Genomic DNA, 25,163 nt, shown 5'->3' on the forward strand with positions numbered 1-25,163 from the left:
GATGTGGGTTCACTCTGATGATCTCTAATTTAAAAAAAAAAAGGCATATGGAGAATCTTAGGTGATTCAGTGGATAAAATCTGTGTCTGAGTCAGAAAGATTTGAGTTCATATTTGATCTCTAAAACACTTATTAGCTGTGTGATCGTGGGCAAATTACTTAACCTTAATTTCCTAAAACAACAACCAGGAAAAAAAAAAAAACATAAGGGACAAGATATATAATTAGGAACATATGGGGAAAGTGAGATTACCTTGTAATGATGGTGATCAAAGACTAATGTCCAAAATAAACTAATGCTTCAAAAAATACTAAACACAAAAAAGGGATTTTTAAAAGGTAAATTCAAAGCAAGAAAAGGATGAGATGTCCTAAAGTTTTGGTTTGAGCTTTGATTCTGTCAGTGTTAATTGTAGGCAAAAAATTTAACTTTTGTGAACCTATTCTTGAGAGAGGCAGCATGGCATGGTATTCAGAGACCTGATCTTGAAACCAGAAAGACCATCATTCCAAATGACTAAAGGACATAGAGAAATTAGCATTTAATTAATTTGCTCCCTGTATTTATTTTTAGGTTGTTGAGAATTGGTTTTCTCTTGGGTTTTTTTTAATTGTAGCAGATTCTAAGAGTAATTGTCAATTTTCTTAAGTTTGTAATTTTCTCTTTCCTATAACACAGAGATGAGCTTTTCCGGCAGAGCCTAGCAAAATTACGAGAGCAGCTAGTAAAAGCCAACACCCTGGTGAGGGAAGCAAACTTCTTAGCTGAAGAAATGAATAAGCTCACTGATTACCAAGTGACTCTTCAGATTCCTGCTGCAAATCTCAGTGCCAACAGGAAGGTAAGAGCAACCAATTTATAAAGAGAATGAGAGTGAATTCAGAAGGATAAGAAACTATTAAAGTACAAAAGCCATTATACCAAAGTACTCATTAAAAGGGGACAAAAAAACCTCATCCACATCTGATGAAAGATTTTCAGCCATGTACATTATTTAGTTTTTTAATCATGTTCTTAAGTCTTTTACCACCTAAATTGAAGCACTATTAAAAATAATTTTAGTTTTTTCTTACATAAATTTTGCTTTCTTGAATGTAGATATTTGTGTTATGTATTAAAAATAGGAGTTCTAGAATGAAGACTAGTGGTAACTATCAATTCCTCTCATTCTCAGTGACTGTCCAGATGTATTAGCAGCATCTGATCTCTTTAAATTAAGAACTTGATGAGCAGTGGCTCATTTTATGCAGACTCCACCCCCAATATACACACATCCCTAATTACCTAAATTATTTCTACAGATTTAGATGTGATTTGGGCTTTGGGGAAATATTTGGAGTTTTCCGGTCTTGGATTTAAGAGATTTTTCCCATCCAGGGAAATTGTTTAAGAGTACCTCTATAGACTCATTATATAGTTACCTTCTAGCCTATATACTGGACAGAAAGATGCAAGGGTGGGAATTCTCTTATACTGGATATAAACAACATTAAAGAATTCATCTTTGTGTATGTGTTTGTGATGCAGAGGGGTGCCATAGTGAGTGAACCAGCAATTCAAGTGAGGAGGAAAGGGAAAAGCACCCAAGTGTGGAATATTGAGAAGCTGGAGAATAAATTGATTGACATGAGGGACCTCTATCAAGAATGGAAAGAGAAAGTTCCTGAGGTAAAGAAACAAAACCATAAAGTAACACTTTACAGCATTTAAAACAGAGAATTAAAATTACAAGACTGTCTGAAAATATGTGTGTGTATAAATATATATGTATATATGTATGTATATACATGCTAAATACAGACCTATATGGAAACCTATGTAAGCCCACTTTATACACGCGCTTGCTATGGATACTTTGAAAAGTTAACACTCAGCAAAGAAAATATCAGATAAATGTGACTTTTGAAGTAAAATAAATGGTATCTCTAAAAACATAAATTACGATTTTCTAATAAGTTTAATAGTTGAAATTTAAATGACACCTTTAAGCTTTGCAAAGTGTTTTACTTAATCTCATTTGGACCTCATTACAAACATATTAGGTAAGTTATCCAACTATTATTATACCCATTTTTTAAGATGAGGAAACTAAGCATCAGAGAGATTAATTGATATGCCCCCCATGGTCACACAGGGTCACAGTGTTTAAGATAAAACCATAGTTTCTGTTCCCTCATCCAATGTTGGACCCCTTGATCCATTATACTGAGCCCTCAGTTTTTGTTTTTGTTGTAATTATTTTCTATTGACAAACATCAATTTTTCTTCCCCACTCATAAAAGAAAAACAAAAGCCTTATAATAAGCCTTCAGTGCCAAGCAAAATAAATTTTTACATTAGTCATGTCATTAAAAAGAAAAGTCTTAATCTACATCCTGAGTCTATCACTTTTATGTCAGGATGTTGATAGCTTGGAATTCATTACCTCTGTAATTATAGTCGGTTATTGCGTGGTTGAAAGTTAGTCAACCTGTTTGTTTTTACCAGCTTGATTATATTTTTAATGCATTTTTGGAGTCAAATGCATCAAAAACAAAACCAATTTTTTTTCTTACTATTGTATAAGTCCTGGAGAAGATCCTTTTTGAACACAGCATGGAATTTATTAACTTATTATCATGATTCCAGTGCCTATAACTAAAGATGCCTATAAATACTCCTCCAGCTACTGAGAATGTCCTCTTAGGTTACTAGATAGGAGGTTAAGTTTGGTCCTGTAGTAATGAAAGTAGAATGATCAGCACAATGCCTAGCACATGGTGGGCACTATTGAGAGTAGTAATGAACTGAACCAGCTACACCCGGCAAAAGAACTCTGGGAGATGACTATGAACTACATAGAATTCCCAATCTCTCTATTTTTGTCTGCCTGCATTTTTGATTTCCTTCACAGGCTAATTGTACATTATTTCAGAGTCTGATTCTCTTTGTGCAGCAAAATAACTGTATAGATATGTATACATATATTGTATTTAACTTATATTTTAACATATATAACATGTATTGGTCAACCTGCCATCTGGGGGAGGGGGTGGGGGGGAAAGTTGGAATAAAAGGTTTGGCAATTGTCAATGTTGTAAAATTACCCATGCATAGAACTTGTAAATAAAAAGCTATAATAATAAAAAATAAATAAATAAATGTTTATTGAACAGAATATGGAAGCAGCTACTCAATAGTGCAAAGAGCATTTGGTTTTAAAGACAAAACTAAATGGTTCTGAATTTCAGATCTGCTCCTTGTGATGCTAGGCCAAGTCACCTGCCCTGCCAGGGCCTCAGTTCCCCCTCTCTGTCATGTGGGGATTGAGCTAGGTCATCTCTACACTCCCTTGCAGTTTTAAGTCCTGTGAGTCTGCAGGTAATCATAGAGGGGAGAGGTTAGGAAGGGGAAGAGAACACAAAATTAAAAGGAAGAAAGATTAGTGAATAATTAAAGAGTACCCGGGAAAGAATGCTGGGGCTGGCCTCGGAGGATTTAGGTGGAGATCCTAGCTCTGCCGCGCTGGGGAGCTTGGGCAATTTTCCTCATTTTTCAAATGAATACTTTGGATTGGATGACCCTGAGGTCTTTCCATAAGCCTGCGACGTTAGGATGGCTTTGTCTGTTTTCATCTTTATTTTCAGAATTTTCAGAAATGAGGAAGTGAATCACGGATGATTGTTCTGTTAATTATTAGACTGACTCAGCTTTTATTACCCTAGAAAAATCTTTTAAAATAAATCTTCTCTCTTAAGAATAATATTTATATGGTGCCTTAAAGTTTGCAAAAAGCTTTGATTCTCACAATAGCTGAGAGGTAGGCGGTTGTGAGCTTCATTTTACACGGGAGGAAACTGAGGCAGAGAGGGAGTTTTTTAAGATTACTATGCACATAGCTAATGTCTGAGGCTGGGTTTTCTGCCTCCCAATGCCAAATATTGCTTATTTCTTTTCATTTTCTTTCTCCCTAAAGGTAAAGAGAGTGTACGGTAAACGAGGAGACCCGTTTTACGAAGCACAAGAAAACCATAACCTGATCGGCGTGGCTAACGTCTTCCTGGAATGCCTTTTCTACGATGTGAAACTTCAGTATGCAGTCCCCATCATCAGCCAGCAGGGGGAGGTAAAGGCAAAGCAGCTTTGCTTAGCTCCATTTAAACCTTGTGACAAGGTTTAAAAGCCTTAGCCACGTGGTTTTTAAATGGGTTGCGTCATGCCATATTATTCTTGAAATAAAACCAAAAACTTGAATGAATAGCTTGAACCATGAAGTTATGGTTGCTGGACCACGACTTTTTCCCCTCGGTTAGCTAAGAAAAATTATTTCAATTATCTCAATTAAATTTTAGCTTTATTTTTTTCTCACAATTTTCAGGACTAAGATGGTATTTTGTTAATTAAAGCTTTTTATTTTCAAAACACATGCATGGATAATTTTCCATAATTAACCCTTGCAAAACCTTGTGTTCCAGTCGCCTCCTCCCCCCCCTTCCTCCTACCTCCTTCCCTAGATGGCAAGTAATCCAATATATGTTAAATGCCATATACATACATATTTGTGAACCACACTCAGTCCCCACAGTTTTCTCTCTGGGAGCAGATGGCTCTCTTCATCATAAGATCATTGGAACTGGCCTCAGTCATCTCATTGTTAAAAAGAGCCATGTCCATAAAATAGTTCTTTTTAAAAATATTTAGGAAATAATATTTTATTTTCTTGATCTTCAAGTTTTTTTACCTGAGCAGGGGCTTTTAAAACTTGACTGACCTTCATGAATTCTTGCAAAATATCTTTTGCCAAACCCATATCTTTATCTTAAAGTTTTGATTCCTTTTTCTCCTTCCCTCTGTATTAACAAGCCCAAAGGATGCTTCAACATGTGGCAACAAGTAGACACATGGGGAAGATCACCGCATTTGAACTTTTGAATATTTTAAGAAGCCAATTTAAATCTCTCCACTCTTAACCTTTTTTTTCTTCTAATTCAGCTCATTCATTTGTCCAATTTAATTACAAATTTCAACTATTCTTATAGTATGCTGAAATTCAAATTACTTCTGTTTTCCACCTTTCATTAGTTTCATTCTTTTCATTAATAATTTAAGTAACATTTGTATTTTCTGTGTTTTCAATTAAACAGAACCAAATTTTAGCATTCAAAGTGTTGTCCTTTGACTCCCCAGACCTTGGTACCTTATCATCTGACCAAAGTAGAAATAGTCAGCAAATTAAAATACAGTGTAGTAGGTGTGCAGTAGTTCTGTATTTACCCCTGCTTCCCTGGATATCTCATCATAGACAGCCAGTACCTTTAAGTGAGAACTAATGAACTCTGAGCGCAGATTGAAGCATGATTTTTTTCCTCTTTTATTTTCTTATTCCTTTCCCCTACCTCCACAACAAAACTAATGTGGAAACGTGATTTGCATGATTTCATGTGTGTAATGTGTATCATGTTTCTTGCCTTCTCATTAAGTGAAGGGGAAGAGGAAAGAGAGAGAAAAAAAATTGGAACTGAAAAATGTTTTAAATAAAACAAGATTTCAAAAAAATAAAAAAGTAGACTCCTATAACGAATGGAGACAATACCTGTTTCACCTAGCTACTTTTTAAATTTTCTCTCTAATTAATTTTTCTCAGTTGCCATTCCCTCCACATTATTCCTTACAGAGCTGCTAGAAGAATCATCTGAGATGATGTATATAAAACTCTTTGTAAACTTTAAAGCACTGTGTAAATGCTATTATTAGAATTTTTCTTTATTGTTGAATATTATTCATTAAGCCTGCCGATATCCATGATACCCATCCTTAACATGCAACCTGAATACTGTACAAAGCAGATAGAACTGATGTAGTAGTCCCTGCCCTTGAAGAATAAAGTCCTGAGCCAGCCTCTGCTCACTCCAAGGTTGAAGTAATGCAGACACCATGTCGTACTCTTGTTAATTGTACCATTGTACTCTTCTTAGCCTCTAACTATTTAATGTCTTTTTTGTTCCAGGTTGCTGGACGCCTACATGTTGAAGTGATGCGTGTCACAGGAGTTGTTCCAGAGCGTATGATTGAAGGTGATGACTCCTCAGAGAACTCCAGTGAAAGTGGGAGCCTTGAAGTCATGGACAGCAATGGTGAAATCATTCATCGAGTCAAAAAGTTGACATGCCGGGTAAGATGAATGATGGGGAGGATTATCTTAAGTATGTGATCTATTTTAAAAATGCAATATTTACTAATTTAGCAAGAACTATTTTTCACTTGAAACAGTTAAAGATGAATTAAGAATGGATATAAAATGTGAGTGTGTAGCTCTTTCTAAAATTGGTTTGCTTTACTTAAAAATATTTGTATTTTGCCTTGAAGGATGTAATTTTAAAAGTTGCATGAACTTTTTCCTGGAAAAGATTGTAGCCATACTAGAAACTAGTTAGGAGTCTTTTTTCCATGTGTATGATATTTTAAAAGTATGTGTGTTTCAGATTGAGATATCATTATAGAAGTAATGAGTGAAGATTTGTCAAAGATTTGACAAAGATAGTGTCAAAGAGTCAAATGGCTAACTAATTTTATTAGCCAGTCAATCAGATTGCTATGCACCTACTCTGTGCCAGACACTACACTGAGCAGTATACAAAACTCTGGTATATTGCCATTCATTATGGAAGCCATTCTAAGCTCTGGGGACACAGAGAAAGAAAAAAAAAACAATTTCTGTCTTCATGGAGCTCATAGTTAAATGGGAGACACAACCTCTGTGACCTAATAAGTAATATGCTGGGTAAATTAAAGATAATGAATAGAAGGAAAGGACTAATATCAGAAAAGGCTTCTTATAGAAAGCAGAACTTTTAATAGAGACCCGGGAAGCTAAGAAGCAGAGATGAGGAAGGCAAGAGTTCTGAACATGGAAATGTATTGCATGATTTACATTTATATTTGAGAATATTGAAAGAAGAAATACTTTTCAGATAGATATTTTTCTTATTGAAGTTGCATTACTTTTTTTTATTTCCTCAGGTTAGAATTAAAGAAGCAACTGGGCTACCCCTAAATCTCTCAAATTTTGTCTTCTGTCAATACACATTCTGGGACCAATGTGGATCAACAGTAGCAGCTCCAGTGGTTGATCCAGATGTGCCCTCACCTCAATCCAAGGAACCTCAGTTTACAGTAACTTTTTCTCACTGTGAGGTATCAATTTCTTCATTTTAATTTAACATTAATTAAATGATTCCTACATAGAGAACAGTCTGCTAGATAATAGAGTAGATAGAAAGATAAATAATAATAATAGTTAATTTAATTAGTACCTTAAGTTTTGCTGTGTGCTTTATATATATTATTTCATTATTCTCAATTTATAGATGAGGATACCAACTGAAGCTTGGAGAGGTTAAATGCATTTTCCAGGGTCAAACTGTTATTAATTATCTTAGGTAGAATTCAAACAGAGGTGCTACTGTCTCTACATTATCATACCTTTGATAAACTAAGATATAATTCCTACCCTCATAGAGTCTATAGGATACATACATAATTACCTCTAATAAAAATACATAATTATAAGAGAGAGGATTAAGTTTTATGAGAGTGTCTTGAGGAAAGATATTTATGAGAGAAGAATTCCTGGAGGAAGTAAAATTTTAATTGAATTGTAAAACATGGGTGGACAGAGATAGGGAAAGGACATGCCAGACATTGAGAATAATGTGAATAGAAGCACTGAAAAAGAAATGGGAGAGCCATGAATGGGTGGTCAACAACAAGGCCAATTTAGAATACATGGAAGAGAGTAGTAGGAAATAAGCTTTTATCAGTGTTTTTTATTACTAAGCTAAGAAATTTAAACTGGTAGTAGGCAGTAGGTAAACTTTGAAGGGGTTATTCTGGGACAATTTATATATATATATGGATAGTAAGTCTGATAGATGGGAAGGGTAGACAAGCATTTTAAAGGAGATAGGTAGACTTGTTAAGAACTATTGCAATTAATATGTATTGTATCTAGGATATACTGCAACATATCTAACATATATAGGACTGCTTGCCATCTTGGGGAGGGGGTGGAGGGAGGGAGGGGAAAAATCGAAACATAAGCGAGTGCAAGGGATAATGTTGTAAAAAATTACCCTGGCATGGATTCTGTCAATATAAAGTTATTATTAAATAAAATAAAATTTAAAAAAAATAGTATAGTTATAGAAAAAAAAGAACTATTGCAATTATTGTGTTGATAATCAACTTAGCAATTCTGATCAATACAGTGATCTACAACAGTTCTAAAGGACTCATGATGAGAAATGATAGGCACCTTCAGAAAGAGAATTGATGAATTCTGAGTACAGAATGAAGCACAATTTTCCCTCAATTTTTCATATTCCTTTTACCCTCATAATAAAACTAATGTGGAAGTTTGGTTTGCATGATTTTATATGTGCAACGGGTATTATATTTTTTGTCTTCTCCGTGGGTGGAGAAGGGAGGAGGAGAAAAATCGGAACTGAAAATAAATATTTTTTAAATAAAGTAAAATATTTTCCACAAAAAGAGGCTATTGGTATAGTTGAGGCATGCCATATAGTAATGGGAAAGGAAAGAAAGCAACAGATGCAGTAATTATTTCATCTTGTGGACTTTGTAGTTAATTATCATCTGTGGAAAACATTTGTACGTATTTAATCTTTCCAGCCTTCTTTGATACATAAAGCCCAATTTCTTTACCTCTCTTGAGTAGGAGTAACTACTCCTACTATTAATCAGTTAAAGGACAAAAACCAAGTCATTTACTTTTTCCTTGGTTTCTCCTTCCTTTTTTTTTTTTTTTTTTTTTTCCCTGAGGCAGTTAGGGTTAAGTGACTTGTCCGGGGTCACACAGCTAGAAAATGTTAAGTGTCTAAGACTAGATTTGAATTCAGGTCTTCCTGACTTCAGGGCTGGTGCTCTATCCACTGCGCCACCTAGCTTCCCTGTTCCTCTTTTTTAAAATAAGGAAATGAATCAAATTATTTCAATGATCTCTTCCAGTCTTACCCTTTTCCCCAGGCTCCATGCCTGAATCTGGAGTTTCTACAACCCAGTTTCTTAAACTATGGGTCAGATTCCCATATGTAGTCTTGTAAATGATTGTGTGGGTCACAAAATTATGATTTATTTTCAGTAAATGTTTGATTTGTACACCTATGTTATAGACCTGTATAACCAGAATTATGTAAAAATTTCTCAGGCAAAAGGGTTGTGAGTAGAAAAAGTTAAGAAGCTCTGTTCTACTCACGGAGTGACACTTTAAATTCAACATGTTCAGAATTTAACTTTGTCTTTCCCCATGAATCTGCTCAGTTTCTAAGTTCCATTGCTGCCACTGTCACCTTTATTCACCTAGCTTCTTAAGTTCAAAAACATGATGTTCTCTTTGATTTCTATCATATCAGATTATTAGAAAGTCCAGAAAATTTGACTCTGAATCTGCTGAGTATCAGACCAGAGGAAATAAGCTATAATTTCAACAGAAAATAAAAAATCATGGAGGGAACAAGAGAGTCAGATTTATTCTCTAATAAAAACTTTTTAACCCATGAATTTTTAGAAATAAAATGAAACATGAATAGGTAAATATAGCCAGTACTCCGCCATCAATTAAAATTGGTGGTGCCTCATAGTCAATGAAGCATTATATTGTAATACTTCAAGAAAGCATAATATATCTTGACAAGATCGTATCTAAGCAAGAAAGTAATCTATGTTCTTTTAAATATCTTGAAAAGGGAATTCTCTAGCTTTCTTTTTGAACCTGTTTCTTTCCTTCATGAAGTCCTTCCAAATAGCTAATCTGTATGTTTCCTCTTGAAAGGAATTCTTCCTTTAGTCTTTTCTGTCTCTATATATCTCCACTTCTTTTATGCATCTTGACTGGGAGCCAAGAGATCTGGGGTGCTCTTCCCAAGCTTTACCACAGATTAGCTGTGTGACCACACTTAGCTCACACACTAGACCTTGCCTTTATCCATATGTATTCTCCTTCCCTTATTAGAAATCTAACTTATCATAATTTCCTATCATTATATATCTTCCTATGCTTCACACCTTCTAAACCTATTCTAAGACCGCCATTCTCTCTGTTCTTCTGTACTCTCTCAGGCCATCACTCCTGCTCGATTTCAGTTTCCTACCTCTCCAATAGTTAGCCATTTCAACTTTGTACTGTCATTTATTTTTGAATCCCTTGCAAGAGTGTCCTACAGCTACTCTACTCTTGTCACACCTCAATGTTGAGGTTAGGTAGTTGCTGAAACCTAGAGGAAGTCTCACAACCTTGCTGACTATATACATTAGAAATTCATGCTATCCAACCTCAACTGTATTCTGATTGTATCAAGGAAGTCTTTATTTTTCCCTATTTGATTCCCAATTTCATTGTTCAGAGGAATCACTCCAAACTTTCTCTTCCATACTCAAGCTTCCTACATCTATTCCATCCCCTTTTCTTCTCATCTGAGGACACTGACCTGCTCTTTATTAAGAAAACTGAAGCCATTCAATATGAATTCTTCCTTCTTCCATCCCATGCTTCTCAAACTCCTTGACATGATTTCTCACCACTTGCTTCCTTTTGCTCTCACAAAGAAATAACCCTTCTCCTTGCCAAGGAAAGCAACCTTGTCTACAGTACATTTAATCTTCTCTCTTCCCGTGTTCTCCAACTGACTGTAACCTCAACCATTCTCTTTTTCAAAACTTCGGCCTTTCCTTATCAGCTAGTTATTTCCCTACTGCCTTCACTGATGTCTAAGTCTCCACCATCCTTTTAAATAAATAAAAACTTTATGATGCTACCATCCCCTAAAGCCAATCATCCTATATTTCTTTTGCCTTTCTCATGAAACTCCTTGAAAAAGCTTCCTCCAAACGAATGTGAACTATTTGCATTTTTTGTTTTTCTTCCCGGGTTATTTTTACCTTCTGAATCCAATTCTCCCTGTGCAACAAGAGAACTGTTCGGTTCTGCACACATATATTGTATCTAGGATATACTGCAACATAACATAACATAACTGCAAAGGACTGCTTGCCATCTAGGGGAGGGGGTGGAGGGAAGGAGGGGAAAAATCGGAACAGAAGTGAGTGCAAGGGAAAATGTTGTAAAAAATTACCCTGGCATGGATTCTGTCAATATAAAGTTAATATAAAATAAAATAAAATATTTTAAAAAAAAGAAAAAAGAAAAAGCTTCCTCCACCCCCTCTTCTCCTTCACTCTTCAGCCATTTGTAATCTCATGACTGACCAAAAACCCCTGTCTCTTAAGTGACTAATGTTCTCTTAATTTCTACATTTGCTGATATTCTCTCAATGCTAATCCTTCTCAACTACATTTGACACCATTGACCACTGTCTTCTTCTATATATTCTTTCCTTTCTGAATTTCTGTGACCCTTCTCTCTCCTGGTTGTTATCCTATCTGCCTGATTACTTCTCAATCTAATTATGGTTTCTGTAGTTCTGCCCAAGATCTCTTTCCTTTTCACTTTGATTTTTCTTCTCTTCTCTGTCTTTCCCTTATTTTCCCTCTTTCCCCCTTCCTTCTCTCCCTTCCTCCCTCCCTTTCTTTCCTTCAGCTTCTATGCATTTAATTTTCTCCTCTGTGCAAATGTTTCCCAGATTTGTATTTCCAACTCTAGTCTCTTTTCTGAGCTTTGCTTGCATATCACCAATTACCTATTGAATATTTCAGGATATTCTGAAGACATCTTAAAATCAATATGTCTAAAACAGAATCCATTATCATTCCACTACTATCCTCCAGTCTTCTCAACTTCTCCATTTATATTGAAGGTGTCACTATCCTTCTATATATCTCAGCTATGCAACCTTCTCATTATTCTATACTTTCTTGCTTTTTCTACCTTTATAACCTTTTTGCTGCTCAGAGATAATTGATTACTTTATGAAAATACTTTTAAGGATGTGAATAATGAGGTGAAATCTGAATTTGTTCAGAATATAAATGATAGATTTGGTATTGGCATTTACATCAACAAGCCCAATATTACTATTTTCTTACTGAAAAAGAAAGATACAAAATTTTATCAACTTCAGTTGAAAAATTCAGATCCAAATCCCTCTCCTCGTCAACTCTCTCCATACAGCTACCATGATAGTGTAGGCTCACATTTCTCATTTGGATTATTTCATTTATTTCAGAAGCCTTTTGGTTGGTTTGGCTGGACAAGCCTTTGATTGTCTCAAGTCTCCAGTCCATCCTACACCATGCTGCCAAAGCAATTTTCCATATGTTATAATCTATCAGGATCATTCTTCTTTTATTTACTTTCAAAATAGATAGATGCAAAGGTAGTTTTCAACATTTACCCTTGAAAATCTTGTGTTCCAAATTCTTTTCCCTTCTTTCTCCACATTCCCTCCCCTAGACTGCAAGTAATCCAATATGTGTTAAACATGTACAATTCTTTTATACATATTTTCACATTTATCATGCTGTACAAGAAAAATCAGATCAAAAAGAAAAAAAACAAGAAAAAAACATAAATCAAACAAACAACAACAAAAATGGTGAAAATACTATGTTGTGATCCACATTCAGTCCCAACAGTCTTCTTTCTGGATGCAGATGGTTCTCTCCATCTAGTGAAATTGACTTGAATCACAAAAGCTATGTCCATCCAGGGTCATTCTCTAAGTCAATAAATGCCCATAGCCTCCTATTGCCTCTAAGATAACACACACACACACACACACACACACACACACACACACACACACACATTTACTTCTTTATTTGGATTTTAAAGGCCTTTACCATCCTACTCTGCAATTGCTATTTTTAGCCTCACTGGGCATTGCTTTCCCTCTCATACTTTGTGATCCAGCCTAACTGTTCTCTGTATTCTGTTAAATCAACACTCATTCTCTCTCCTGGCTCTGGACCTTTTATTCTGGCCTTGATCCATTCCTGGAGTTCTCAGGCACAATTTTTTTGCAGAAAGCCTTTCCTGAACCTTCAAAAACTATTGTTCTTCTTTAATACTCCTTGTAAATGACTACTTTTTATATATTTGAAATGTATTAATTTAATATTTATGCTGTTTACATTTATTTATGGATTTTGTCTCCATTAGATTTTATGCTCCTTGTGAATATTATTTGTTTCTTTTTTCTTTTTTTTCCTACTTGTATACCCATCACCTAGCATGGTACCTGACACACAAATCTTTAACAAGTACTTGTTGATTCATCAATTGGTTAACTGACCTCAGGCCAGTTTATCTAATTTTTTGGCACCTTAGCTTTCCTATTGGTAAAATGGGAAAGAATTAGGCTAGACTATTTAATTTTAAAAAATTATTAATGTCTTTTGGTTTTAGATTATCTTTATAAACATATAGATTTAGAGGTGGAAGGTATCTTAGAAATCACTGAGTCCAATCCTTCTTTATCCCTTTTGGGAAAGTCAGACTCGGAGAAGTTATTTCACTTATCTAGGGTTACATAGGCAGTGGTAGAGCAGAGATTTGAATAAAAGTCTCTTACTTTAATCCTATGTACTTTCCACTATGCCATGCTGTCTACTTTTTTTTTTTTCTTAACAAAACTATCCCCCATCCATCAACCTATCCCTTATAACAAAGAATAAAAAACACAAGGAAGGGGGAAAAAAATGAGCATTTCAGCAAAAGCAACCAATACATCAACTGAGCCCTATAATATTTATATATACCAACCTATAAAATAGGAGGGACAATTTCAAGGTAAGAACCCAAATCTTTAAGCAGCTAAGATTATAAAAAAGTGTCATAGAGATTATTCTTCATTCTTCTGCCCAGTTGATCCCTTTCCTCCATGTTTTAGGACTATGTTGTGAATGTCACAGAAGAATTCTTGGAGTTTATTTCAGAGGGAGCTCTTGCAATTGAAGTGTGGGGTCACAGGTGTAGTGGAAATGGAAGTTCCATCTGGGAAGTTGATTCTCTTCATGCTAAAACAAGAACACTCCAAGACAGGTTTGTAATTGGAAAACAAGCCAAGGCTTGGGAGGGGGGCTCACAGTTTTATAGGGTGACTTGTTATGTTGGTAAGCACAGAGCCTAGCTCCAGTGCTCATGAGTGCTACAAGCACTGTTGGCTGATAGGCTGTCCTTGTAGGTGGAATGAAGTCACTCGAAGAATAGAAATGTGGATTTCTATACTTGAACTCAATGAGATGGGTGAATATGCTGCAGTGGAACTTCATCAAGCAAAAGATGTGAATACAGGAGGTGTCTTTCAACTAAGACAGGTATTGTACCTGGATTTTCTCCATCCCTGTACTTCTCCATGTATTGCCCTTTCTTCACAGTTTCAAACACCTGCATTTCTCTGTCTCTTTCTTTCTTCTCCTCCCTTTCCTTCTTGCCCTTTATTCTTTCTCCCATCCCTTTTCATTCTTTTTTTCCTTAACACCACTACCCATTTCTTATTCTGTGCAGGGTCATTCCCGCAGAGTTCAGGTAACAGTGAAGCCTGTTCAGCACTCTGGTACATTGCCACTTATGGTGGAAGCCATTCTCTCTGTTTCTATTGGTTGTGTAACTGCAAGATCTACCAAACTCCAAAGAGGATTGGATAGCTATCAGGTAAGGAAGCAGGTTTGAAACGAAAATTTTAAAGGGTTAGTTGAGAGTAAAAGGTGTTGATTAGAGAAATGTGATAAGGCTAATTTGGGAATATCATCTACCTTCATAACAGTTTGAAAACTCAACATTCAGATTTGTTTATGGTCTCCATTTTTAAGTTTCAGATCTTTGCTGGGAACTATAATATAATGGTTATATGTTCTATAATACATCTCTTATTGTGAGTGGTTCTTTTAAAAATGGCTTAGGTCATAATTGAATATTAAAATTTACCATCCTGTTCTAATATCTATCTATCTATCTCCTAAAGTTTTTTTTTTTTTCCCTTCACTTTTTGGCCTAATTTGCCAGCTATATGCAACGGTGGCAAAAGCATCAAGGTCTTTTTTTGTCGCGTAAGGCTGAATGTGATAAGGCATTTTCAAAATAAAGAAAAAACCCTAGGAAGCAATAGTCAGTTTAGGAATCACAAATAATGGCTTCTTTTTTTCTTAATACTTAAAACATTTCATACAAAAAGGTTTGATTTTGTTGTTCAATCATTTTTCAGTTATGTCTGATTCTCTGTGACTCCATTTGGGGTTTTCTTGGCAAGACTGAATGGTTTGCCATTTGCTTCTCTAGCTCATTTTACAAACAGGGTTAAGTAACTTGCCCAGGCTCTCACAGATAATAAGTGTCTGAGGTCAGATTTGAACTCATGAAGATGAACTAGCTGTCAAGAATAAGGTAGAATGTTAATTAGTGGTACCTGACAAGCCTGAAAGAGATGATGGATTTCACCAGACACGACTTATTACAGAATGACTTCTGCTACTAGAGAATAGCTCCAATACAAATGACTGAGAGTATGAAATTCTCCAGTTTGGATTTACACACATCCTCTCAATCCAAGAAGCCTTGGATAGAAGAAAATCATCTTTCTTTCTGTCCTCTGGCTCCTCCAAGAAGATTGGACATAAGCCCAGCCACTTCTATTTGTCCTCTGACTCAGCCAACCTCAAAGTTGCCTAAGCAGCCAAACAAAAGCATTTCTGCAGACCAAAGAGAAGTATGTTAGAAATCTGGCTCGGAATTCTTGAATGGGGAGTACTATTAAGTACCGTGCTTCTGTCAGCCGGTCCTTCCCTACCCTCTGACTGAACTTTCACTCCTGTTTGAAATTGAATATAACAATAGCTAAAATACTGGAAGTTGTTTCCCTCTCCCCCCTTCAAGCATCAAATAAGTTCCCTATTCCCCCTGAGTTTATAACAGCTCATTGTCTACCTATGAGATTAAGAATGGGGTTTTCAAAGTTTTGTCAATCTAATTCTGCCACTAAATTGTTAATCATTCTTTAACCTCAGACAAACAAGTGAACCAACAAGTTTCAACAAATAATTGAATCAAGAAGACCTATGAGTGCAATTAACTTAAATTCCTATTAGGGGATGTTCAGAGAACTTAATAGTTTTTCTCTCCAGTGGTCTTTCAACTGTTTTTTCAACTGTTTTTGTTTTTGTTTTGGTTCTTAAGAAAAGGCATATAGTGTAGTAAAGTAGAAAGAGTGCTGGATTTAGAATCAGAAGATCAGAACTAAAATCCTGCCTTTTGGCAATTACAACCTGTGTTACATTGGGCAAAGTACTTAACCTCTCCTTATCTATAAAACTGACGGTCTATAAAATCCATAAGATTCCTTCTAAATCTAGCATCCTATTAAAAACGAATCCATAACATACCTATTTCACAATTATAGATAAAGACTTTCAGTCTTTAGAAACAATTCTGTAGATTAAACAAATGATCGTAAAGATACAAGTGATTCTTATGTAATATGAAATATTCATTTGAGACCACTATATCCAGAATTATAAATGCATCTAATAACAGTAAAAACCATTCAGCTCATAGCCCAGAAACTCTTATGTAACAGAAATTTAATAAATATTTATTAAACATATGAATGAACTAAGTTAAAATAATGGTGTTTTTAAAAATAATTAATTGAAAGTAGACTATTCTTAGATAAGAACAATATTTAAGTTCCACTCCCCCCAAATTAAAAAAAAAAAAAAACCCAAGATAAAAACTGGTGTATGTTCATGTAGAAGTGGTATCAATATGTCTAAAAATAGCCTTATGCTTAGTTATAAAATTTAGTCACCTTTAACTCATTGTAAATGGGAGAATAGGAGATAGGTATTTATGCATATCAATGACATAGACTTGGGATTCATTGTGGGGATTAGATTTTCTTTATATGGTCTTAAATACATACAAGGAATAGTCCTAAAAACCTATTCTGCACTTCCAGCAAAGAGGGAATTAATATTGTTAATTCAAACATTCTAGGCTGATAATATGGTGTGTTTTCTTAAATAATGGAAATTGGCAACCACATGTCTCAGATGTATTTAATAATATAATTTCATTTTGTTATGGACATAGTTTTGGACTTAGAATATTTATCTGTACAGCTGAAACTAAAAAATTCTGAATGTTAAAGCAAATTGAGACTTTTATAAACTTATCTTGTTTTCTGCTTCTAATTTGTGATCACTTTCTGATATATCACTATAGTGATCATGTTGTTTTTTCTAACAAAGCCAAAAAGCTTTCAATTAAAGAAATGATTCTTAAGATGTTGGCTAGTCACTTAATTGTTCTGTTGAAACGTTAAGTCAAGTAGCTGGAACGTGTGTTATTTTCTCATCAACATTAATGCTTATTAACATGGGAAACAGACAACTCCATCAATCCACAATGATGATGTGTGCTTTTATTTGAATGATATAACTGTGTCTTGCATTTGTAGGATGCTTTATACATTTCATTATCAGACAATAAGTTTGTATTGAAGTCCTTGCTGAACCAATAATATACTAAGCCCTAGCACAGGGATTTATCCCTTTCAGTAGCCAGGACAGTTTAATGTCTAAGTCTTTTATCACCTTAAATTCCATGAATAATTGTATAAAAATGATCAAATTCACTTAATACAATGTTTCATCACTGTGATGATATACATAGATCTGTAAAAATGCATATATGAGTTGAAGATTCCCCTTCCATGAATGCTGTTTGAGAAAAATGCATGTCCTTTGTGTTTATTTTCTCCTACCAGAGAGATGATGAGGATGGTGATGATATGGATAGTTATCAGGTATTGCTGCTGCTGTTAATCCTGTGGCATGGGGCACAGCTAATGCTAACTGCCAAAATTGAAAAATAGAGGGGTAGGGGGGAGGAGGAACATCAAAACAAGGAAGGGCAACAATTCTTCTGTGGTGGTGATTATGCTTTAATCAAGGGATATGATGGTATTGTATAGCTCTCTCTATCTGTCCATATATTATAATCTGACAACATTTTTATATTTCAATAATTAGTTCATGAGGATTTTCTAAATAAAAATCAAAATATTCAATGAGGGGAACCCAAATAAACACAATAAGAACTTAGTTCCTAACTTTAAACTACTTTTATATTTTCTGACACCAAATTTTTTCAGAGAAAAAGTGTGGCACATGGTAATATGATATAGTGGAAAATATTTTTCATTTTGAGTCAATGGATCTGAAATCAAGCCCCAAGTCTTCTACTTATTCCCTAAGTATCCTTAGACAATTCATTTAATATTTCTCTGGCAAATGCTTTCCTCATTTGTGAGATGAGGGATTAGATTCTGAAGTCCAGTATAAAGTTCTAGTTCTAAACCAGTGTTCCATGAGAGAAAGAAGACTGGATTTGTAGCTAGAATTGTATCTCTCCCACTTAGAAGCAAAGTGACTTTGAACATTCACTTTATATAACTTAGGACTTCAGTTTCCTTGGGCATAAAATGAAGACTTTAGACCAGATGGTCTCTTCTTAGGGACCCTCTCCAGGTCCGTCTCAAGTCTGGAAACTGAAAATATTTTTAGGTGATTCCTTGTAGCTGGGTAAGAAAACCAAAGACTTGTTTGTGGGTTGGGATTTTGGGGGGTTCTTTTTGTTTGGGTTTTTTATTATTTTAATGACCCTTTATATTTAGAAATAGGCTAAAATTCCTAAGGTGTTGGCCTTTCTAATATAGAAATACAGTTTGGGAGGGGGTAGGTAATACATTTCTGCAGGAATAATTTTTGTGAAATTTTATCCTACTTATGACTTTGATGTTATGTGTAGCTTGTTAAGTGTAGGATGATAGGGGTCAGAGAGGCAAACTAAAATAAAGGTTTCTGGGTTGGTTCCCAGCGTATCACAAACTGTTTGACCTCTTTGTGTCTCTCTGTCTGTAAAACTTAAGTCTCTACATGACTTGTGTTCTTGTTGTCCAAAATTCTATTTAAGAGAGTAAGGCCTAACCCCAGAAAGCTCAGTCCAAGGAAGAAGTTGTGTTAGGATTTTGAAGAGAGTTTTTTGTCTGTTTTCATTTCCCCCAAACCTTACAGTTTATATAATAGCAACAACAACAAAAGTTTAGAAAAAACAGCAACCTCCCCTTCAATTTTCACACCTGCTCCAGTGCCATTTACTAACTTCCTGCGGGCTGTTTGTGTGCTTCCTGCCACTTCATATCACAGTGAAGAGTCAGCCAGACATTCCTGTGATTTCCTAAAGCATGACTGACTGCATGTTGGGTTTTTGCATGGAAAATTTTTTGTTTGTCCTCTTGATGATTATTGGAAATAAAAATCTTTTCAGCAAATTTGAAGGGTTCCCTGCTGACCTATTCCTTATGTTCCAGAGATCACGTGGCCATTGAACTATGAAAAATGTTTGTCTTTTTTTTTTTCATTTTATGTGCTACTCATATAATTTGGGTTTTTCCATTGGATTCTTCTGCTAAGAATCTAAAATCCTTCAGATGTACAGCTGTAATTTTAAAATACTCCCTCTCTACTCTTTCCTAAAAAGCATGGAAAATCATCCAACGTCTGGTGAAATTAGAATTCCTTTTGCTTTTCAGTACAAATGTCCTTTTGGGAATACTGCAGGGGAAAGGGGACTTTGATTTCTGAATATTGGAATCTCTAAACAGCATGTGGTGTTATTAAAGGGTTCTTGCTCGCTTACATTAATTACTAAGCACGGTTCAATGGCCCATTCTAATGAAGAGTTTTTCAGATCATTTAAAATATTCTTAAATAATAGAGAAACTAGTCAATCGTGTAATCTCTAGGAAAATGTTTCCTTACCTATCTTTAGGAAGAAGATTTAAACTTCGTAAGAGAGAGATGGTCTGATGCACTCATTAAGCGTAGAGAATATTTGGATGAACAGATTAAAAAAGTTAGCAATAAAAAAGGTATGTGGAATGTAAGTTCTGAGAGCTGCTTTTTATTTTGAAGATTCCTTGCATGGTAGAAAATTGTTCTTTTTTGTTGCTTTATCATTAATTTGAAAAGGTGATAGATCCTGAAAAGTTGTCCGCAAGCTGGTTTCTGTTAAGGTAGTAGAAGTATAAAAATTTCACAAAAATGAGTTAAACAGCTAAATATTGGGGCAGCTGGTGGCATAGTGGAGAGAGTATTGACCCTGGAGTCAGGAGGACTTAAATTCAAACTCAGTGTCAGACACTTGACACTTACTAGCTGTGTGACTCTGGGCAAGTCACTTAATTCTCATTGCCTCAGCAAAAAAAAAAAAAGCTAAATATTAAGCTCTAACTTTTGACAGGTATAAAATAGTAAATGGAACTGTGATTTCATTGGTATAGTGAACTACTGGATGAGGAAACCTCTACCAAGACACATGTCATCACCTTTTCTACAATTTAATAGAGCAGAGATTCTTATCCTTTTGGGATCATAGAATCCTTGAGTAGTCTGACTAAACATATGCACCTCTTCTCAGAATCCTGCTGTTTTCTTTTCTTTTTTGTGTGTGAGACATTTGGGGTTAAGTACCTTGCCTAGGGTCACACAGCTAATAAGTGTTAAGTTAGTGAGGCTGGATTTGAACTCAGGTTCTCCCAACTTCAGGGCTGATGTTCTATCCGCCAAGACATCTTACTGCCCCTAGAATCCTAGGGAATCCTAGAATCAAAGGAAAACAATAATATTGAATGAGTTGTAAAAAATATATTTTAAAAACAACTTTATAACCCCCAGCTTAAAAAACCCATCTTATTTTTCTTGTGCAGCATGGTATTTGTGGAAAAATATGTATAGAAGAACTGCACATGTTTAACATATATTGGATTACTTGTTGTCTAGGGGAGTGAGTGGGGAGAGAGGGAGAAAAAATTTGCAGTGCAAAATTTTGCAAGGGTAAATGTTGAAAACTATCTTTGTTTTTCTTGTGTAGCAAGATAATTGTATAAATGCATATGCATATATTGGATTCAGCATATATTTCTACCATGTTTAACATATATTGGATTACTTGCCATCTAAGGGAGGGGATGAGGGAAGGGCAGTGAAAATTGGAACACAAGGTTTTGCAAGGGCTAATATTGAAAAATTATCCATTCATGTGTTTTGAAAATAAAAAGCTTTAACAAAGGAAAAAGAAAACCATCTTTGCTTTTTTTTCCCCTGAGACAATTGGGGTTAAGTGACTTTCCCAGGGTCACATCTAGGAAGTGTTAAGTGTCTGAGGCTAGATTTGAATTCAGGTACTCCTGACTTCAGGGCTGGTGCTTTATCCATTGCATCATTTAGCTGCCCCTCTTTGTATATATTTTGAAAATAAAAGCCATTTTTTTAAAGAATATAACTGGGTGGGTGGGGACTATTAAATTTTTTTTTTTTTAAAGAGTCCATCTTAGAGAGCACTCCTTGAACAGCAAAGGTCTCTAATGGGGCCTAGCCCAGATTAAAATGTAATTGGGAAATACAATATAAATACAAAATAAAGATATGTACAAAAATGCATGTAAATTAAAATAGAACAATATAACATACTAATTTGTGGTTTCTAAAATCAATACATGGTCTACAAGGATCTGTATAGAAGAATGTAGAAATATGACAACATTTATGTAGTATATATGAGTGTGTATGTGAAAAATATAAGAGAATAAAGAAACTTAAGTTTGACTTAGAATATTGCGAGATTATATGAATTTTCAAAATTTGAACTCGGGTTTTCCTGGCCCCAAGGCCACCTTTTATTTTTCTTAACTAAAGATGAAAAGTAGTGGGAAGAGGGAAGAACAAATTACCCAAGCTGGGGCAAACTAGAGAAGGAAGACTAGAGAGTGATTGAGGAAGAATGAAGGAATGAACTTTGCTGGCCTGGGCACTTTACTTAAATTGAAGAGTCCTGGAGGAACTGAACAATCAGAGGAAAGGGCCACAGGACTAGCATGATCTTCTATTGTGAGAAAGTTGCTGGGTCATGATCAAGAAAGAAATTTTTAAAATTAAATTAAATTAAATTTTAAAAAAAGAAAGAAAGAAAGAAATTTTAGAGACTCAGGAGCAGAATCTAGAAAAAGAATGAAGGAACAAAGATGGCTGGAGAGGCCAGCCAGCCCTTTTCTTTGAAAGGGATCATGTGAAGAGGAATTGGACAATTTAAGACCTAGAAGCTGAGGCATGAGGCTTCTGAAAACTAGATATTAGTGGAAGAGGTAGCAGTGTGGTAGAGATTTGGGCCAGAGAAGTTAAAATCCAAATCTCTATTTACAACTCTGTGCCCTTCCCCAAGCTTTGATTCCTTATAACTCACACAGGATTGGATCTGTAGATGATATTTATAGATCCTTCCATCTCTAAGTCCTGTGATCCTATAAGCATATAAGCAAATCCTATTTTTCTAAAAAAGAGAATTCTCACTACATCTTCTCTCCTTTTCCATTTCAGAGTGAAACTAATTGTTTCAGAATGCTTGAATGTCATATTTACTAAATGAAAGCTTATCTTTATCAATTATAATTTTTAGGAATTAATTGAATTATTGATTGGGGGAAATTTTTGTAGTATCTCAGATCCAGAATTTTTTATGAAAGGAAGCAATAAGCACGTATATGGTGCCTACTATATACCAGGCACTGTGCTAAATGCTTTACAAGTATTCTTTTATTTTATTCTCACAGTCTTCCAAGATAGATGCTGAGGTTATTCCCATTTTAAAGTTGGGGAAATCAAGGCAAACAAAAGTCAAGTGACTTGACCAGAGTCACACAGATGGTGAATGTGTGAATCTGGACCAGGCCTCCTGCTTTATCCACTGAGCCAAATAGTTACCTCTGTACCAACTATCTTTCTCATGATGGAGAGGAGGTATTCGACCATTTTTCAGTCATATCTGACTCTCCATGACCCCATTTGAGGTTTTCATGGCGAAGACACTGATGTGGTTTGCCATTTACTTCTCCAGCTCATTTTACAGATGAGAAAACTGAGGCAAATGGGGTTAGGTGACTAGCCCCAGCTAGTCTGTATCTGAGGCCACATTGGAACCCAAGAAGATGAGAATTACTGACTCCAAGTCTGGCATCCTATTCACTGGGCCACCTAGAAGAAAGAGGTTATTAGGAAAATCTAATCGTTTGGAGAGGAGAGTTATATCATGTTTAAAAGTATTAAGCCCTATGTGTTATTATAAATAAATATTATACATGTTATTGTACTTTGTATTAGACAGTTTCTTAGTTTTTGTGACTTGCTCTATGAAATAAAGGAGCCGGTACTCAAGGCTGCATTGTTGCAAGGATCACTGAAAATTCATCTGTTTTTCACTTTCTTCCCTCCTTGCTTTCTGTTGCCCCTTGTCCTTTCATCTTCTACTACAGAGAAAACAGAAGATGACCTGGAACGGGAAACCCGACTCGTGGAACAGTGGGTGGGCTTGACGGAAGAGAGGAATGCTGTGTTGGTCCCTGCTCCTGGGAGTGGAATTCCTGGTGCTCCTGCAGACTGGTAAGCACCATCCTGAGCCACAAAGGGAGGGGTTCCTTTAATTTCTCCCTAACTTTAGTCTGTTATTCCCTGAGGAAATCTTAATGTCTTCTCTTCCTACTTCACTATTTCCAGGCCCACATTTCTCTAGCCTTACCCCAATCCTACCGTTCTGATTTTGGACCCTATAAAAGAGATCCCAGAGGAAAGTAGGTAGAGCATGGGACCTGGAGTCAAGAAGACCGGAGTGCAAATCCAACTTCAGCTGCATACTAGACTCTGTCACCTTAGGGAAGTCACTTAATTGCTATCTGAGTCTCCCAACTTTAAAAATAAATGAGTTAATAATAAATAACACCTACCTCTGAAGGTATTTATGAGGATTCAATGAGAAAAGATTTGTAAAGGGCTTAACACATCATAATAAATACCTCTTTTCTTCCTTTCACAAATACATTTAACACATTTTAGAAATGGAACTTATTTTGCAAATGAAATTTACTTTTTACTAAATTACATTTCTTATATGTATGTATTCAGGAAGACTCATCTTCCTGAGTTCAAATCTGGCCTCACATCCTTACCAGCTGTGTGACCCTGGCCAAGTCACTTAACCCTGTTTGCCTCAGTTTCCTCATCTGTAAAATGAGCTGGAGAAATGAAATAGTGAACCACTTTAGTTTTTCTGCCAAGAAATACTAAACTCTAAATGGGGCCCATGAAAAGTAGGACACAACTGAAAATGACCTAACAACAACAATATGTATAAGACAGCTGATATTTGGTTATGACTCCCAAATCCTGAATTTTTCTATTGATGTACATGATTGTTTCCTTCTCTGCATTTTTGGGTTTTGTTGCTTCACAGCATCCACGGCAGATTATCTTTGTGTTAATGTTCCATTATAATAGAAATTTGTTATTGGCCTTAGGACCCCACCTGCTGGGATGGAAACACACATACCGGTCCTTTTCCTTGATTTAAATGGTAAGTAGATACTAGAACTAAATCTCCAACAATTTTTTCAGATTTTAGGACTTAATAATTTAGATCAATAAGTCAATATTGGGGAAAGAAGGAAAAGGTAAATTCAATATTTTTTTCCTAATCAGTCACATAAGGGTTTTACTGAATAAACTTTCAGAACATATAAATAAGTGTGGCTTTTCTGCAATTGGAGAAAGGGATTGAGACTAGAACTAAAATTTCACTAGTGTAGGGAGCTCCAGCATGAGGAAACTCAAAGCAAGTTGGCAGTGTTGGAACCTCTTTTATTAAATGTAGTCTTACTGTAGCACCAAGCACTGATTATGCTTATGGTTAATTGATTTGCTCAGGGTCACACAGATAGTATATATCAGAAGCAGGTCTTAAATGTTTCTGATAATGAGGATGGCTATCTACTTTTATTGTACTGCCTCTCATGAGGTTAATCTCATGTTTGTTTGCAGGTATGACTGACATCAGGAATTTGCAAAACTCTAGTATAAGCTTACTTTAATTAAAAAGGAGCAAACAGGATTATTTTGTATCTAGTGATAGTAATTCTTTCTATGATGAGAAAAAGCATTTGTTTCATTATGTGTTTCATAAAAATGCTTAATTTCCAACCTTCAAAATAGTACTTTTTTTCAAGCAGACCAGTCATTATGTGGCTTCTCTAATTCTTAAACTAGCAATAATTAAACTGTATTTTGGATAATGTAACACATCTATCTTTCATTCTGATGAAAAAAT

At 35.3% G+C, this 25,163-nt stretch overlaps 1 protein-coding gene across 3 annotated transcripts in view; it reads left to right on the forward strand.

The window, feature by feature from the left end:
• Positions 1–25,163, forward strand: part of KIF13A (kinesin family member 13A) — a 255,185-nt gene that overhangs the window by 201,392 nt on the left and 28,630 nt on the right. For all 3 annotated transcript variants that reach the window (XM_051970638.1, XM_051970639.1, XM_051970640.1), the window contains 12 exons: positions 680–842; positions 1,529–1,669; positions 3,957–4,106; positions 5,988–6,152; positions 7,001–7,174; positions 13,846–13,997; positions 14,140–14,272; positions 14,463–14,609; positions 17,719–17,757; positions 19,785–19,884; positions 23,320–23,446; positions 24,358–24,413. In XM_051970638.1, the coding sequence (XP_051826598.1) occupies positions 680–842; positions 1,529–1,669; positions 3,957–4,106; positions 5,988–6,152; positions 7,001–7,174; positions 13,846–13,997; positions 14,140–14,272; positions 14,463–14,609; positions 17,719–17,757; positions 19,785–19,884; positions 23,320–23,446; positions 24,358–24,413 (1,547 nt within the window). The remainder of the gene's footprint in view (positions 1–679; positions 843–1,528; positions 1,670–3,956; positions 4,107–5,987; positions 6,153–7,000; positions 7,175–13,845; positions 13,998–14,139; positions 14,273–14,462; positions 14,610–17,718; positions 17,758–19,784; positions 19,885–23,319; positions 23,447–24,357; positions 24,414–25,163) is intronic.

This window comes from Antechinus flavipes, chromosome 1 (assembly GCF_016432865.1).
Source record: "Antechinus flavipes isolate AdamAnt ecotype Samford, QLD, Australia chromosome 1, AdamAnt_v2, whole genome shotgun sequence".
Taxonomy (NCBI): Eukaryota; Metazoa; Chordata; class Mammalia; order Dasyuromorphia; family Dasyuridae; genus Antechinus; species Antechinus flavipes.